The sequence below is a fragment of the Balaenoptera acutorostrata genome, chromosome 1, assembly GCF_949987535.1.
Source record: "Balaenoptera acutorostrata chromosome 1, mBalAcu1.1, whole genome shotgun sequence".
Taxonomy (NCBI): domain Eukaryota; kingdom Metazoa; phylum Chordata; class Mammalia; order Artiodactyla; family Balaenopteridae; genus Balaenoptera; species Balaenoptera acutorostrata.
Window position 1 is genome coordinate 169,484,371 of NC_080064.1, and position 18,525 is coordinate 169,502,895.

General features: G+C 45.7%; 1 protein-coding gene across 2 annotated transcripts in view; it reads right to left on the reverse strand.

Moving 5' to 3' along the window:
- The window catches only part of KIF26B (kinesin family member 26B), a 490,864-nt gene extending 472,743 nt beyond the window's left edge, over positions 1-18,121 (reverse strand). For both annotated transcript variants that reach the window (XM_057557354.1, XM_057557348.1), the window contains exons 1-2: positions 17,153-18,121; positions 15,930-16,331 (exon numbers count right to left, since the gene is read on the reverse strand). In XM_057557354.1, the coding sequence (XP_057413337.1) occupies positions 15,930-16,331; positions 17,153-17,215 (465 nt within the window). In that variant the 5' untranslated portion in view covers positions 17,216-18,121. The remainder of the gene's footprint in view (positions 1-15,929; positions 16,332-17,152) is intronic.
- Between the last annotated feature and the right edge of the window lie 404 nt (positions 18,122-18,525).

The window sequence follows — 18,525 nt, forward strand, 5'->3', positions numbered from 1 at the left end:
ATAGTTATTATAAAATATGGGTTACATATTGTTGTACAATATATCCTTGTAGTTTGTTTTATACCTAATAATCTGTACCCCTTAATCCACTATTCCTATCCCTCTCCCTTCTGGTAACCACTAGTTTGTTCTCTATAGCTGTGAGTCTGTTCTTTTCCATTATATTCACTAGTTTGTTGTATTTTTTAGATTCCACATATAAGTGATATCATACAGTATTTGTCTTTATCTGTCTGACCTATTTCACTTAGCCTAATGCCCTCCAAATCCATCCATGTTGCTGCAAATGGCAAAATTTTATTCTATTTTATGGCTGAGTAGTAGTCCATTGTGTGTGTGTGTGTCTGTATATGTGTGTGTACATATATATATACACACACACATATATGTACCACATCTTCTTTATCCATTCATCTGCTGATGGACACTTAGGTTGCTTCCATATCTTGGCTCTTGTAAATAATGCTGCTATGAACACCGGGGTGCATGTATCTTTTTAAATTAGTGATTTTGGTTTTTTGGGAATGTACCAGGAGAATTGCTCAATCATATGATAGTTCTATTTTTAGTTTTTTGAGAAACCTCCATACTGTTTTCCACAGTGGCTGCACCAATTTACATTCCCACCAACAGTGCAGGAGGGTTCCCTTTTCTCCACATCCTCACCAACATTTGTTATTTATGTTCTTTTTGATGACAGCCATTCTGACAGATGAGGTGATATCTCATTGCGGTTTTGACTTGCATTTCCCTGATGATTAGCAATGTTGAGCATCTTTTCATGTGCCTGTTGGCCATTTGTACGTCCTCTTTGGAAAAATGTCTATTCACTTCTCTATGAAGCAGCTATTAACACCATTACATAAGTGAGGAAACCGAGGCAGAAAGCAGTAAGTCCTTCAAGTTCAAGAGCTGATAAATGACAGAGCAAAGATTCAAACCCAGATGGTCTGGCTCCGGGCTTTTAATTACAAAAGTAATGTAATGTTGCATAACCTCTAAGGTTCCTTCTATGCTCTTATTCTATGATTATAAAATGCTAATGATTAAAAAGGATATTCTGAAGCCTCCAGGAGGTGTACAATGTTAAAAATAATGGCATCCATTTAAACTGACATATTATATTGACTTTTGCCCTATGTGAGAATTATAAACAGGGTCTGGAAAGCCCATGATCCTACTAAAAAAGATACTAAAATGGGTGCCTTAAATGCAGTGATGAACACAACTCCATTTCTTTCTAGAATTATCAGGACACCATTAATGTCTATGTAAAAATCCACCCTGCTTCCTTGTTACTCTGCACTGAATGACTGAAAACCAGGTTCTTAACCTACTGCATTTCTCCTCTCACGTCAAACTGAGGTAGTTCCAAGCCTTTAAAGGGAGAGATTCCTTTATCACTCCAGACCCTCCTCCATCCTGGACGTGATCACGTGTCACCATCTCACCAAGTAGCGGCGGCGGTGCGGCACCAACTGAGCAGTATCAATTATCAGATGAAGGAAGAGATTAAATCGGAGGGACCAGTGTCTGGGGAAGTAGTCTCGAGCTGCCCTCTCAGTTTAGTTCCGATGGTACTAATAAGTTTCCTCCCTGAATACCTGGGACCAGTGAGTGTTCCCACCTTCTCTTATTCTGCCAGACGAGACGTGAATGCAACCACATTAAACTGAGCAAAAATAAGGACTTGTTAACTAATAAGAAATTCAAGGCCCTCCAAACTAGCCAACCCATAAATCCCAGACCAAGATCCACTCAGATGTAGACGCTGCTCGCACTCTGATCCCTGTGGATTTCACTCTTCTAGAGAACAGGAGGCCATGGCAGTGGGACAGCATCCTGCCACCTCCCGGGACGAATCCAGGCATCACCTCCCACCCCCTACACACTGCCTGCATCACCTCCTCTGTCACCTTCCCTCCTCCCCAGTGATGCTGTCCTTACATAGCAGTGGTAAGATTTTTTTCCAAAAGGCCAGAAATTTTTGGAGAATTCATGTATTCAAGAAAATAATTACTGTCTACTGGGTAAAATTAATAAGATAGGATGACTGTACTCCCAGGGTTCAGAGTCCAGGAGATCCACATGGGCAAAACAACTGCATAAATAAATCCTATTAGAACCTGATGGAGAGTCAGGAGCCCGAGGTTTTCTGGGTGACCCTGGGCCAGCCTCCTAAACCTTTGCCATCATTCTGCAATCTCCTTCCTGACCACCATAAAGGGGCATCATGAAGAATCGCTAATAATGGCAAGTACTCTATTTAAAAAAGTCAATTAGCACAAACTACCACCACAAAAATGCCCACAACCGGCAACTTCCTTCCCCAAGTGGGTGCCTCTCACAGGAAGCAGAGAGCTGATTAGGCACATGAAAACCCTGCCTTTGTATTACATTTACCACCCTGGCTGCAAAATATGCTTGTAAAGCCATCATTAGCAGACTCACAGCTGTCAACCCTCCCTGCACTCTCAGCCTGAGAGACAGTTAGCCGTCCTTCTGTGCTGAATGCCCTTTTAATTGCACACCCCACTTTATTAGCTGCCTTGACCTCCAATAAAAGCTTCGGCCTAACAACGTCTGAAACCTGAGACAGGATGTCTACCGTGTCATCAACTTGTAGGCTTCCTGCAGGGCTCCTGCCAAGTGTGCACATGCACGCACACACGCACAGCCCGTTAGAAAGACTTCTCCCTAGAAATTTCCCAAATAATTACATGAGCAAACTTAGGCGGAAAGAACAAGAGGAGAAATAAAGGATACGGTATCTGAGAACAGAATCAAGGGAGACACGTGGAGGGTGTGCTGGGCTGCAGGACGCTCTGTCAGTGCTCCCCTGCCGTGCCTGCAGGCATCCGAGGCAAACAAGGGGCGTGCCTGCAGCTCCTCTGCTCTCCGGCTGCTCCCACTGTGTCTGCCCCCAAGTCCTAATGTGCTCTGGGCTGGGAAAGGCCAAATGAAAGCCTGCTTTCAATACCTGTGCTCCCTGAGTTGCGTTTAGACTACAACAAAAATATAAATTATTGTAGTTGAAAGAAGAGTTAGGGAAACATTTCACAGGAAGCAGACAATTTAAAGAGGCAACCTAGGGGACTTCCCTGGTGGCGCAGTGGTTAAGAATCTACCGGTCAATGCAGGGGACACGGGTTCGAGCCCTGGTCTGGGAGGATCCCACATGCCGTGGAGCAACTAAGCCCGTGCGCCACAACTACTGAAGCCTGTGTGTCACAACTACTGAAGCCCGCGTGCCTAGAGCCCGTGCTCCGCAACAAGAGAAGCCACCGCAATGAGAAGCCTGCGCACCGCAACGAAGAGTAACCCCTGCTCACCGCAACTACAGAGAGCCCTCGTGCAGCAACGAAGACCCACTGCAGCCAAAAATAAATTAATTAATTAATTAAATGTTTTAAAAAAGAGGCAACCTAGGCTACTGCTAAAGATGAAAAATAAAATTGATAATAACTGAATGGGTCTCGTTGACTCAGCATCTGCTACCTGCCATCTCCTTTTCAGACCACAGCATCCAAATGAGAGGATTATTACACCCAAGTCATGGGCGTGGGCTGTGTAAGTACTGGTCTAAGTAACTGTGGTCTTGTCTAGATATTTGAAGGAGCAGAAAAGAGAAGGAGAAAGCAAAGGGGGCAAAAAGGGTTTCAAAAAAATTAAGATATAGAATTTTTTAAAGAATGATGAGTAAAATGTTTGGAGTTCTGGTGTTTCTACATTGCTATCCAGGGAGAACTCCCCGCAAATTATTTCTAATTCCTAATGAATATGGCAGATTTTTTTAATGGAAGACTAACTCTAAGCAGTCTTTATATCTAAGGCAATACTTTTTCTCAAACATCCCTTACCAAATTGCTCTTATAAAATCAATTGTCCTTCCGTTTGCCCAAGTTTATTTCTGCTTACAAATACAGAAGACAGTAAACAGCTTCATTAAGAAATAGGAAGAATCTAGTGAGTCAATTTACGATCCAAATTCCAAAGGCAGAAATATCAGCCATGGCAATGCCAGTGAGTACCTTCACCTGGATGGCAAACAAGGGGGGACACACCTTGGCTGGCTGGGGGTGGGATTCCCACAGGTGTGCCAACCCATGGAACAGCTTCAGCCTCCAGGTTCAGCCAGAAATCCATCTAAGACTTTGTCAACACATCCCTCTAGAATTTGGGGTCAAAGATTGGGCTCCTTAAGACTTGCAGGCTTGGAAGGACTTTAGAGACCACCAACTCCCTCTTCTCGGTTTACAAAAGAGGAACAAAGCACAAGCTGGCTAGATGACTCGCCCAAAGCCACGGTTCTAATTAGTGCCAGAGGCGGGACTGCACCTCAATATCTGGGACTGCACCTCAACATCTGGGACAGCCTCCAATGCCTACCAGCCACCCACCCTTTTATTTCTGTATCTCTCACCCTCTCTCTTGTCCTTCCTCCTCCTACTCCCATCTATCTTATTCCTCTCCCTTCTATCCCCACACCGCCTGGCTCAAGGGAAACAGGCGATGCTCCAGTTCACAGCTGTGGGCCCACAGGGAAGACACTCAAGGCCACCTCTTCAGCTGCCGTGCTCAGGATCAAGACATCCCTCTACGAAAAGCCACACAACCGAACCAGGCAAGTGATTATTTTTCATTAAATAATGGCAGTTACTAGTCGTCTGCCTGAATTCAACTGTGTATTTTCTGTATAATTCTTTGGTTAGATAGCTCAATAGCTTTTGGCTGTTGGTGGTGGTGATGGTTTCTAATCAGGTAATAAGTAAGTCTCCTACAGCTGCATGAAACCACCAGGTAGATGGAGCAGGGAGTAGGGAAGCAGTGATTACAACTCTAAAGAAAGCAACCACTATAAATAAGACGATTCCGTTTCATGGGAAAGTGTAGCTGCTCACCACAGCTAATTAAAAGATGGAATTCCTTCACAGAAAAATCTCGGGCCCTATAAATTCCTATGTTATCTTAGAAGAAATCCTTAGTTAGCAACTGCAAATCCCAGACATCACTCAGATTAGATAAAGAATTATTCAACGTTTACATGTTTCACCCCTGTGGTGGCAAAGTAGATTTAAACTGATTATTTGCAGTTCATGCTTTAAAAATAAAAACATTTCGTGTGTAAAAACTAGCAAAGATCTTAAAAACATGCTGTGTGGAGAACTAAAACTTTTAACAAGCACTTTTTGTGGCCAGCAACAACATCGAGCTTAAACTCCATTCAGCAGAAAAGATGAATAAAAATAGCCCGTCAGCTGTAAGTTAGTCTATAACACTTAAGATATATTTCGATGTAGTTCTGCTTATCAAAAGAACTTACTCTACCCCAGAGCCTTCTGAAATGTTCACCTATAGAGCAGCATGAGGATATCGACTCTTTCTACACAAGCGTTTACAAGAACACTCTCTACCCAGGGCAGCTCCAGCTCCGAGAGCAGGGATATGTGCAGGAAATACTGCTTGGTGGCGGGGGAAGTGTCTTTATTTCCAGACTTCTCCACAGGGCCTGGGCGGAATCGATGTGATAGGATCAGCAAAGTATGACTGCAAAGAAAACTGTCTGAGAAAGAAAAAACTGGATCGGGAGGCAGATAAGCCCAAATTCCCAATGCCGCTCAGATGTGCACACTGCATGTGCAGTCACTGGGGGGCGTCTGCTCTCCCACACTCACCAGAGCGGAACTGCAAAGTTCAGTGTCTGCAGTGCTCCCTGGGGGGCCTCTGAGAGGGGCAGGGCTTAACAGGGGGATTTCCATCTGTGACAAAGAATCTCAATCCATATTCATGGCATCTCAACTAAAAGGAGTAGCTATTTTCATCAGCCGAGTTCTCCTGGTTCTGTAGAGCCACCCTACAAATGAATAAATAAGTAGGAGATGCTTTATTCACTTGGAGGTGAGGAAATGGGAAAGGAGACGAGCTTAATGGTTCCACCTTCTCTGACAACTGCTTTTCTGTTTTGGTGTCAGATCACTGGCAAAGGAAAAAGAAAGAGAGAGAGAGGGAGAGAGGAAGAGAGAAGAAGAAAGAAGAAAGGAAGGGAAAAGAGAGAGAGAAGGAAAGGAAGGAATTTTCATAAAATTCAACTTCCTGTGGGGCATCATTGGAATAAAACAGAAAGTGATGGTTGGATATCATCTCACAATTTCACCACCTCCTCACAACAACCCTGGCAGGGCCCCAACATTACCCCCATTGTATAAATTTATTTTATTTATTTATTTCTGGCTGCGATGGGTCTTCATTGCTGTGTGCGGGCTTTCTCTAGTTGCAGCGAGCCGGGGCTCCTCTTCGTTGCAGTGCACGGGCTTCTCATTGCAGTGGCTCCTCTTGTTGCAGAGCACAGGGTCTAGGTGCGCGGGCTTCAGTAGTTGTGGCACATGGGCTCAGTAGTTGTGGCTCGCGGCTCGCAGGCTCAGTAGTTGTGGCACATGGGCTTAGTTGCTCTGCGGCATGTGGGATCTTCCCGGACCAGGGCTCGAACCCATGTCCCCTGCATTGGCAGGCAGATTCTTAACCACTCGCCACCAGGGAAGCCCACCCCCATTGTAAAGGTGAGAATAACCCGGTTCAGAAAGGCTAAGTGACTTGCCCAAGGTCACACACTCGGTGATACAGCCTAGTTTTGCACCCAAGTTGTTGACCCCAGATCTTCATGTTTTCAGGTCATAAGAGCCTCAGAAAATGAATCTCTCTTAACCTCTCAGTGTCTTCAACAACTTTGAGCTGCCTCAGATGTCCTCACCTCTCCATCACTCCTGGACACACTGTCATTGCCTGCCTTTCTCCAGGGTGCCAGAAACTTCTAACAAAGATCCCCAGTGACCTCCTATTTACTGATTCAGTGGAAACCTCAGTCCTTACCTCCTTGACCTCTCCAAGGTATCTGACCTTTCATCACCCCTACCTTCTCAAGCTCACCCCTCCCTCCGTTTCCATGATACCACTTTTTCTTATTTTCCTCCCCCTTTTCTGGTCTCTCCTTGAATTGTCTTCCTGGCTCCTCAGGCTGCCTCTCCCTTCAATGTCAATGGGTCCCACAGCTCCACACTTCACCGTCTGTCACTCTACACATCCTCCGGGGAGAGCTCACCTCATCTGTGGATTCCACCACCTTCCTCATGCTGACATTTCCCAGATCCATGGCTCCAGCTCTGAATCCACTCTAGAGCCCCACTGGACCCCACTGGAACATTCCACCTCAAGCTCTAGAGAACCCAAACCAATTTTAGTATTCACACCCATCCTTGAAAATCAGACCCACCGTAACAAAAAAACCCTCTCTGCCTGTATTCTCCATCTCAATTAACGGCTGCAGCACCCTCACACTTGCCCTAGCCAGAAATCTTCCTCCTCTCGCTCCTGCCCCATTTCTCAGCTGCCATCCGCCATGGGTTTTCTATGTACAAAATCTGTCAGGGCCAGGCTTCCTCTTCATTCCCACTGCTACTGCCTTAGTTAGGTCTGCACCATCTTTCACTGAGGCCACGGCAAGGGGCCTCTCCACTGAACTCCATGATACCACTCTTCGAATCCAGTTTCTCTCTCCCTATCAGAGCAATCTTTCTTAAATGAATATCTGATCACTTCACTCCCTTCCTGAAAGCCCTTCAATGGCCACCCAGCCTATAGGATAATATCCAGATCCTTTAGCCTACGAGGCCCTTCGTCCTCTCCCTGCCACCTCCCCAGCCTGTCACTCACCCATGCACACACTGCACTATGTCGGCAACGCTCCACTGCCGTTCCCCCAGGACACTGAGTGCGCGTAACCTCTTTGTGCCTAATGCTCTCACCATTCCCTCTGCCTGGAATGCGGGTGATTCACCACGCTCACATGCTGAACTCCTACTCACTCTTCCAAAGCCAGCTCGAGCCTCACCTCTCTTTGCTTCCTATCAGCCGCCACAGCCCATGGTCCAGCATTTAATATGCTGCACCCTAACTCTTTGGTTCTTTGTCTGTCTCTAATACTAGACTGGGAGTTGCTCCGGGGCAGGAGTTTTTATTCTTTTTCATATCTTGGTTATAATGTGGCATAGTACTGTAGCTGGTACATGAGTGGGAATCAAAAATGCTTATGGCATACAAATATGAAAGCAAAAACAATAAATAAAATATTAGCAAACTGAATCCAGCAGCATATTTTAAAAAATACATTGTGACCAAGTAGGGTTTATTATGGGAATGCAAGGATGGTTCATTATTAGGAAAGCAATGATAATAATTCACAATATTAATAGATCTAAGGAGAAAAATCATATGATCATCTTCCTAAATACTGAAAAGACATTGGCAAAATATAACACCCATTCCTGATGAAAAACAGTAAATAACATAGGAACTGATGGATACTTCCTTAACTTTTAAAAATATATAGAGACCTCAGTCCAAAATCCAAGATCTTACTTAGTGAGAAAAACTGTACATATGCCCACCATACATTACCGTTTAACATTGTGTTGGAGGCATAAATCAACGTAACAAACAAGAGAAAACTATTAGAGGAATAAAATTAGCAAAGGAGAGGAGAGATGCTATCTCTATTTGTAGAAGATAAATCCTTTTGAAAATCCAAGAGTACCAATTTAAAAACTAATGAATACAGTAATAGAATTTAATAATAGGATATAAGATATATATAAGATATATATATGATATATATAATATCCTTCTTATATATTAACAATTATCAATTAGAAGAGATAATGTAAGATAAGAGCTCCTTTATAATAGCAACAAAAAGTATTTTTAATACCTAAAAAAAAATTTAACAAGAAATAAAGCCTCTATGAGAAAAACCTTTAAAATTGCTGAAAAGTAGATGTGTTCAAATGGAAAGACATTCCATGTTCTTGGGAAGGAGTCAACATCATAAAGATGCCAAATATCCCCCAGGTTAATGTATAAATTTAACATGGTCCCAATTTTTAAAAATTTTATGGAGTTAGGCAAGTTGATTCTAAAGTTCATATGGGAAAATAGTCTGGAAGAATAACCAGGAAACTACTAGAAAGGAAAGGCATTGTTTGGGAAAGAGAGAGAGCTAACATTACCAAATACTAAAACATGCTCCAAAGCTTCTGTAACTAAAATAGTATGGAATTGGTACATGAAAAGACAGATAAATGGGACATAACAGAAGGTCCAGAAGTAGACCCCAGTACTGAAAATCTGGTTTATGATAATGGTTATTTCAAATCAATGGGGGAAAGATGAATGTTTTAATAAAGGGTTTGGGGACAACTGGATAGACATTTAGAAAAAGATAAAATTGATCTATACCTCTCATTATATACCAAAATAATCTCCCAATGGATCAGAGATCTAACTATTAGAAAGGAAACCTTACATATATTCAAAGAAAACATAGGTGAATTCCTTTAAAACCTGGAAAAGGTGGACAGACAACCTTTCTAACCATAATTCAAAATCCAATTTTCTTAGATGGGTTCTAGAGCATCCCAAAGGCAATGGGAAGCAGGATGATGAGTACAAACTGATTCACTATTCTGATTAATATTTCAAAAGCAATTTAGGAATAGAGATGTATCGCCAGTCCTTTTGCACCTACACAAATACACGTTTAAGATATTTCTGATTGGTGCATTTGAGTCTGAAAGATCAATGGGAGCCCTTTCTAAACAGTGCTTCTTTGCCACAATAAGACCACACAGGAGATTTTTTTTAAAAAAAGGAAAGAATTTTATGATCAGCCTGTGACTCAAGATACTGGTAAAAAGGAAATTAGTTTTGTATTCCTGAAAAGAGACTGCGAACACTCACAGACACCAGCGTGCACGTGGTCTCTGCACCAGTCTCTGCGGGGACGAAACAGAGGGGAGTCTGGCAGCCCCGCTGATGCAGCACAGAAGGTCTAGCTAAAGAACATGTCCTCTCAGACAGTCCTCGCAGGTCCCTCGGGCAGGGCTTTTCAGAAAGGGCTGACAACAGCCTCAGCCAAGTGAATATAAATATAAGGAAGTTCCTTTGCCCCCTCCAATACATTCCAGCCAAGCAAATTACTCAGCTCAGGGTCCTGACCACATCACATATTTTCCCCCCATCCTGAAAGTGAAGTTACCAGGAAAAATAACCACAACCTTCTCCCTCAAGCAAGGGTCTCCACTCTAATAGTGTAATACCCTCAATGGCTTTGGAAGGGGAGAAGCATCCTTGGATTTCTCTGTTCCTTGCATCTTTACTCATACTTCCTTTTGTGACGTGAATCATATCAATCACCTGGAATTCCAGGGTAAAGAAAAGAAATCGGGTTCATCTTCATTTTGCTACATGAGATTTTATGAATGTATGTATGTATGTATGTATGTGTGTATATATCAGTACAGTGCCTAGCACAGACTAAGGATGATAATTGTTAGCCACTTATAATCATCATTGTTATTACCATCACCATTATTATTAGCTGATGAATGGTTCAGTTTGATCTGTGATATAATGCCAAAGAGCAACTGATGTTGCCTATTTTATTGACTTAATCCTTCTAAATGTTGACAAATTACCAGGCTCAGCCATTTAAAAATCACATTTCTAATGCAATAATACTATCTGCAATGAGTGTGGAAGAAATTACTACAGGCCAGGGATTTTTACAAAGTGAATTAAATCACTATAAAAACTGACCATGGGACTTCTCTGGTGGCGCAGTGGTTAAGAATCCGCCTGCCAGTGCAGGGGACATGGGTTCGAGCCCTGGTCTGGGAAAATCCCACACGCCCAGAGCAACTAAGCCCATGTGCCACAACTACTGAGCCCACGTGCCACAACTACTGAAGCCCGCGCACCTAGAGCCCATGCTCCGCAACAAGAGAAGCCACTGCAACGAGAAAAGCAGGCACTGCAACGAAGAGTAGCCCCCTCTCGCCACAACTAGAGAAAGCCCGAGCGCAGCAACGAAGACCCAAAGCAGCCAAAAATAAAAAATATATATACAATAAAATTTTTTTTAATTAAAAAAAAAAACTGACCCTGTTGGTTCACAATTAAAAGTCTGGTAGAATGAAATGTGATTATGCCATAGCTTACTAAGCCTTAAAGAAGATATTACTGCTCATATGTCTCTACTGGGAATGTTTTTATAATACCTAAAATGTTTCAGAAATGTTTTAATGATAAATGCTACCGGACTTTTTCACTACCAATATTATCTATTAGCTGATCCCTTATCTAAAATATTTCCGAAATGGAAAAGATTCAAAGGAAGCTTTCTGAAAACAGCCATGTGTTCTTAAAAAGATTTCCGATAGAATTTTCTCATAATTAATAAGTACCTAAAATTCAGTATCTATTTATAAAGAGTCTTACATTGGCTTCTAGGGGATATTTTAAATGGAGTTATTTTTTCATACTCCTGTTTTGGAACTGAAAAAATATGGAAAAAAATATATATATACATATATATATATATATATATATATATATATATATATATATATATATATATATATATATATATATATATATATTCCCAAGTCTAGACTTACTTGGGCCCTGGCTATTTAGAGTCTACGTTTGGTGTTCTTAAACCCCCTGACACATTCCTTTCTTTCATCTCTGTGATTCCTGGCCACTCTTCTCAGTATGTCTGGCTAATCTTCCTGATATTTCTGGGGCATAAATGGACCCAGAATATGTGACCAGGGAAAAATTCAGCTAGGAATGTAGTTCTGTACTGTTTTTTATATAAAAGATTTTCTTTTCTTGATATGGAAATGAATAGAGGTCTGATAACCTTTTGCCAACCTGGAACATTTCTACTTACCCCAGGGAGTTCTTTGGGGCTGATGTTTCGTAGGGCTTACACTGTCAATTCAAAAGTTCTGTAACAGATCTCGAAATGATCTAGGATAGCCCCAAAATGGGAGATTCGTTCCTTGGCCCCCATTTCTGGCTTCGTGCCTTGACTGTGTATAAAACAGGAAAGATGCTCTGGCCAACGGATATGAAATGGTTTTATATTTACACAGTGGGACACTACGATGGGTAAAAGGACTGATTTCACTTAAAACCCCAACACTTTACAAAACCACATTCTTTCCTTTTATCTGACCACTTCCACTTACTAGCCCTAGAAAAGAAATGATATAAACCCAATAAGTACATTTTTTACTGACTGAAGTAATAAAAGTCAATCCAAATGGTTTACAGTCTGTCACCAGGCAAAAATCTTGACTCACTCAGGTGAGTTGCTATTTGAAAGGTTGGGTCCAGAGCATCATTAAGAGTTATGTGAGCTCACAGTTGTCCCTTCTACATTCCTCAGTCTGCTTCATTCCTAAATCTGCCTTTATTCTCTATCTCTTCCAAATCCATTATCATCTTTCTCTATGAGCTCCCCCCAAATCTGTATCTCCTCCCATTTCCTGCCTCAGTTAACATTACCCCACCCACCCAGTTACCTAAGCTAGAAACCTCCGAGCCGTGTAGCCTTCTGCCATGAAGTCTCATTCTCCAGTGGACACATGACTAGTACTAAGAGTGCCCGGAACGGGCTGGTCACACCTCAGGCCACTAGAGCCACTGTCTAACTCCTGGGACCAGCCCGACACCCCTGCATGGGCCCGCCAGCACTTTACCTCCCCTCCTTAACCGACTGTTTCAGAGACAAAACTGGGGGAATTCAACAGCGCTGGCTACCTACCAGTGGGCATGATGTGAGAATTCATATGGCAAAATGATATTTGGGAAATGTACTGATGAAATCAGAAACTGAAAGTGGATAATATTTTGCAAGAAAAGCCCTAAATTCTGTAAAACATAAATCCCATAGACTCTTGTCTAGTTAATAATCATAAACCTTCACATCTTGGATTTCCCTGGTGGTGCAGTGGTTAAGACTCCGCGCTTCCACTGCAGGGGGGGCGGGTTTGATCCCTGGTCAGGGAAGTTCCGTGGTGCAGCCAAAAAAAAAAAAAAGATAAACCTTCACCTCTTTCTCTAAAGAATGGAGGCACTTTTCAAGCCTCATCTAAAATAATTTTTCTGACATTCTAATCATTTAAAAGATCCTCTAGAGTCTGAATCATTTTTTCCTTAGTGTATTAATGGGAAAGTTAAAATACAGAGGAAAACTGATTTACTCACTGTCACAAAATAAATCAGTGGTAGAGAAAGAACTAAAACCAAATCCCCCCTAAAATTGTAAGGTTCCTGGATGTACTATTCTGCCTTTGACTTTTAAATGCCTACCGAGGAGACTATTAATACCACCTCACAGCATGTAATACTCTATGTAAGAAAAGAGTCCCCAGATACAGCTAAGCATCTTAAGTGAATTACAAAGATGATTTTTGCTAATTACCTCTCAAAAACATGCCTTTATCTTCCAGACCCTTACTCTTCAGGGCAAACTACATGTTGGAGTCACAATGACCTCTCTTGTTCTAATGAAACTTAACTCCTTCTGTGCCTGAGGGCTATGGAAGTCCACAGTTTGCTCATAAATCTGGCTCAGGGAAGAAGAAAGGCCTTGTGTTGTAGTTACATGGGCCTCCATCCATGGTGCTTGAGAGAACACAACATTTGTTTGGTTAAAATGCTGCAAACTTTAAAAAGAAAAAAATGCTGCAAACTTTAAAAAGAAAAAAATGCTGCAAACTTTAAAGGTGTAATGGAAATATTACCTGAGGGTACCAATATTTAAAAAAGAAAAAAACCCTAAAATTATTATTCCCAGAGACAGGCAGAGGATTGGTAGTTAAAATTCTGGCCCCATACCTCATTACTAACAGTGAGGTCATCCAAACAACCCTTGTTTCTGGCTAAGTCTTATGCTCTCCCCTGCACCAAATGTCATGTTTCACTGTGCTACGTCACATCTTAAACTCCAGGCAAATTCATGTGTGCACTTAAAGTGACCCCATGTGACTGTCCCCAAGACTGACAGCTCTTCTCTAGATGTGCCTGGATCACTTTAAATTGGTGTAGAGCATTGAGGTTCCCCAGACCCAGCGTTTCCTTTGGAGCCATCACTCTGATAATATAATCAGTTTCCCAGCATCACTTTTATTTCATCACATAAATAAAATTGTCAAATATATCAAGCTGCCTCCTATTGCACTGTGAATGAATTTTCCAGGCTGCTTCAACAAAGCCAAAAATCTACTTTGTCACATGACTCCACAAGACATGATGGATGCATTTAAGTTTCAACATTTGTTTCTTCTTCCTATAGCTTTCCTTTCCTCCCTCCACTTTTATGAAAAGAGTATATTTTACTTTACCTTTGCACACAAGGAGCATTCAACAACACAAAGAAGCTATTGTAAGAACAGGCCTGCAAGAATGTTCTAGAATAAATTGGTAGGCTGCAACTTACTAGCATTGCCAAAAATATATCTTTAAGAACCAAAGTTCTTCAAAATTTATCAGCTGGTCTAGTCTGGTTATACAGACTTACAGCATCCCACACTCTTCCTCTGTAGCACTCACCGCAAATGGAAACAAATTATGAATTGTACATTTTGTGGTTAACGTCTCTACCCTCCATTAGAATATAAGCTCCATGTGGACAAGGACAGCGTGTACCTGTTATTTATTGCTGTGCCTAACATACTTCCTTGAGTGTAGTAGATAATCAAATAATATTGATAAACAATCACAAGAGTAAATAAATCTGTGAGTGGAGAGAGTGTTAAATCGGAGGATATGGCATGCAAGAGTGAAATAAGCTTTTAGAGTCCCTGAGATTTATTTTTAGGGGTGTCCTGACAGATTTATTATGAAACTACGAAAATGGCATACTGACAACAATCTACAAGTTAATTATTCTTGAGATAAATTCGGGATTCATAAAACCAATTCTCTTGGTGGCAATTTTCCACATTTAAAATTTTACAACTCCTGCGGGTATTTGTTTAATTTAACCCTTGCGTATGAAAAGATCAATGTGTGTATATTTGGATAAGCAGAAACGGCAAGCAGATGCAGCTATTCCTAAACTCCACTACTCAAAATCACATTTCACTTCAAAAGTCACAGAAATATAAATCATAAAGTGCCACTGAACAGTGTCAGAATTCTCTACAGCAATTCACGCTGTTTTCTTGATATTTCTCTCTAAGCACTGATAAAAACTCTTTGAAGTGAAAGAGTAAATATTATCATTTGATAGTACTTAGGCCGAACAGTGCAAATACAATTGCATTGTGTTACACTCTGGGGACACACAGCGCTGGCAGGGTTGCCATGGAGGAACCAACGTGCTCAGTGCTGGTGCAGGCAGGAGGGAGCCCCGCTCAAAGAACTACTCACCCCTTAATATTCCTCTGATAGACACACAGAGGTTAGGGGGAAATGCTGGCTTTCCAATACGTGTTTCTGTTTTGGTAGCCCTGGGAAGGAAGGACCACAAATAGGCAATGGGAAATGCCAACTCCTAAATATCAGCCCGCTTTTACTACTCCCTCCGACATTTTTGTAAATGATCACGGTTGGGGGTGGGGAGAAAAATCTAAGGAGTCGCCCCGGCAGGGGGGCGCGGAAAGGAAAGAATCCCAGTAGCTGGTGTCAGCGTGTCCCCGGCCTGCGACGCGGCAAAGGCCTGTGGACGCGCGGGAAGAGGGTCTCGGGCGAAGGCAGCACCGCGCGGGACCAACAGGATGGATGGGCGAGTGCTGGGGGCACAGAAAGGGCACTCTGAGGAGTGGAGGGCAGCACGAAGAATAACCTGGGCAGCCCCGGTGGGCGGCGAGGCCTGGAACCGCGTACGCACCATCCAAGCACTGCGCCCGGGGAAGGTCTGGCGGGGGAGACGCGCAGAGTCGCCCCGAGGCCGGGAGCTGACCCGGCTCGGCCAGCGCCTTCTCCGGAACCTAGCAGCGCGCAGCGCCGCAGGTCCCCCGATCCACGGCCGCGGGGAGGCGCGCAGCTGCTGCCCGCCCAGCCCTGTCCCCGGCGGCGCTCACCTTGCCGGGAAAGGGCCCCGGGAGGAGCAGCTTCAGAGCCTGCCTCTTCAGCTCCACCAGGCGGGCGTTGCAATTCTCGCACCAGACGCCGCGGTCCGATCCGGGGGAGGAGCCGCCGCCGCTGCCCGAGCCCGGGGAGCCTGTGCCGAAACCTGGCGAGCCGCCCAGGGAGCCAGGCGAGCTGGTGCCAATGCCCGGGGAGGCGGGGCCCGGGGAGCCCGTGAAGGAGCTCGGGGACGAGGTGCCCGAGCCGGGGGACGGCGTCCCCGACGAGCCGAGCGCCGAGCCCGCGCCCTCGGGAGTGGGGCGGCTCCCGGCGCGCGACTCTTCGTATGCTTTCCGGTACCAGCTTTCGGGGGAGAAGGGCGCCGCGGGCTTGGTGGGCGAGCAGACTTCATTCACCTGCGGCGGAGACACACGGTATCAGGGGCCGCCGGGCGGCTGGCTCCCGCGCCCCTGCCCAGAGCCGCCCTCCTGCCTGCCCGGGGACCTGCGCGCCACCGAGGGCCCGGCCGAGCGCCCACGGGCGCACGTTAGGGACCGCTCTAAGCTCTGCGGCCAAATCTGCCTCCATATGTCTGGTTAATTGTGTTTAAGTGAATCCCCGTCGCCCGGGTGACCCCTGCACGGGTTCCCGGGAGCCGGCGGACTCCTCTGGTTTGGAGGAGAGGGACTCACTCGCTCAGGGAATTTCGATGGTTTCTTTAGAGGAACCCACGGATTCACCTCCCCGCGCTTTTGAACCCGGTACCCATCCCAGCAGGACCTCACTTTTAAGATCCTGGACGACGGGGGGCGGGGGGGGTCTATGACTTTCGGATTTTTATTCATTCAGGGCAAGGCCCTCCGGATCCTGAAGGTAAATGAAAGGTTCTCCTGGCTCCAGGAAAACGGTCCCTTAAGAACAGCAGAGAAATCGTGGGAAACCCTCCCATTCGGCTTAACTCTGCTTGGAAGTGCAGGAATGCTGCAAAAGTTAGGGATGCGGGGAAGAGAAGGAACGAGAGGGCTGCAGAAATTCCGAGGGCAAGGCGAGTGCGCTGGCGTCGTTGCTGGCGGACCCGCCTCCGCGCGCGCACGCCGGGCTGGCCCAGCCGAGGCGCCTCAGCAGCGGGAGGAGAGTTCGGGGCCACCCTGCCCTGGCTGCACATTACCCGGAAAGGGGAACCCTGGCCGGGAAGAGTCCGGTAACGCGTCTCCGCATTATACCCATCACAACTTACCCCGTATTTCTTGCCCCTGGTGGAGACTGCAAGCCTCTCTTTATTCCCAGCTACCGAATTCATGGTGGCTTTTCCAGAAGAGAGTGTCTAAATGTTCCACCAACGCTACATCCAAAAGGTCTTCCAACCCAGAAGGGTGTCCAGTTGTAGGGGACTGTCTCTTGGCCCTCAAGTCAAGGTTTCTTACTGAAGGGGGCGGGGGGATAAAAGCAGATGGACCCCAGAAGTAACAGCACTAATTTGCAGAAAGGTTGGAATGCCTGGTTTATTCTTCTCTTCAAATAATGCTTTTCCTCCTCTTCTGCCTTCTCCAGCCACCCGTTCTCTTTTCACCGTCACATCCAGATAATTGGCCTTCTCCTCAGCCTAGGAGTCCGTTTTCCTCCACGAGGGAAAAGACGAGTACAATCGGGGCACACGGCAGCTGCATACGAGGTGGGCGAGCCCCCCGCCTCGCCTCCGCCGGCGAGCCGGCTCTGGGAACTTGTCTCCTTCGCGGAGCTTGGTAACTGAGTTCAAAGAAATTCTCCCAAAATATAAAGATCCAGATCGGGGAGGAGCCTCGGCGTGTTGGGGAGCCAATATCCGCCGTCCCGCTTTGCCTGACAGTTGCGCGAGGGCAGAGAGGGGCGGCGGCGTGGCCCGGCCGGCGGGGTGCCCCGGCCGGCGTCTGCGGTCAGGGCGCGCGTGTGCGCCGGGGCGCAGCGCGGAGCCTCGCGAACAGCGGCCCCGCCGGGGAGCCCGCCGCCTGGCTGCATCCGCCGCGCCTGCCGGGATCCATTTTATGTTGCGGCGCTCCTGCCTGACATTGCGAGGCCCAGAGCCGGGGGAGGGGGTCGTAAATCTCGCCTGTTGCGGGGAAGTTGCTGGTGAGTGGCCCGGATCCAGGGCTCTAATGAAACAGCACTGCCCGAGCCTGGAGCTGGGGGCAGCGCCGAGCGAGCGCGACCGGACAGAAATGCGCCCGAGCCTCCCCGCCCCCAAGTTCTTTCTCTTCCTGGCAAGGCTTGCAGTTCTGCCTTTGAAACGCCGTGTAAGAGGGATTGAGTCACAAACAAGTCCACAAATATGCCGGGTCCTCCCCCCCGGCCTTTGTTCTCCTAGACCTGCCCTGCAAACCTTTTCTGGAATTGCTCTACCAAGCCCGGCCGGCCTGGGGGCCACCCTCCCAAGCGCAGCGGGAGAACAGGTCCTTCGCCCCCGCCCGCCCGCGACCCAGTGTGCGCTGTATCTAGCCGCCCAGGGCTGGGACGCGCGAGCCCGGGGAGCAAAGGGCCGCCGCCAGGCAGGGAAACTGAGGGACTCGCCGCGCGGCACACGCTCGGCGCAGACGGCGCGGGCCTGGAAGGGGGTGTGTGCAAGCTGGCCTTGGC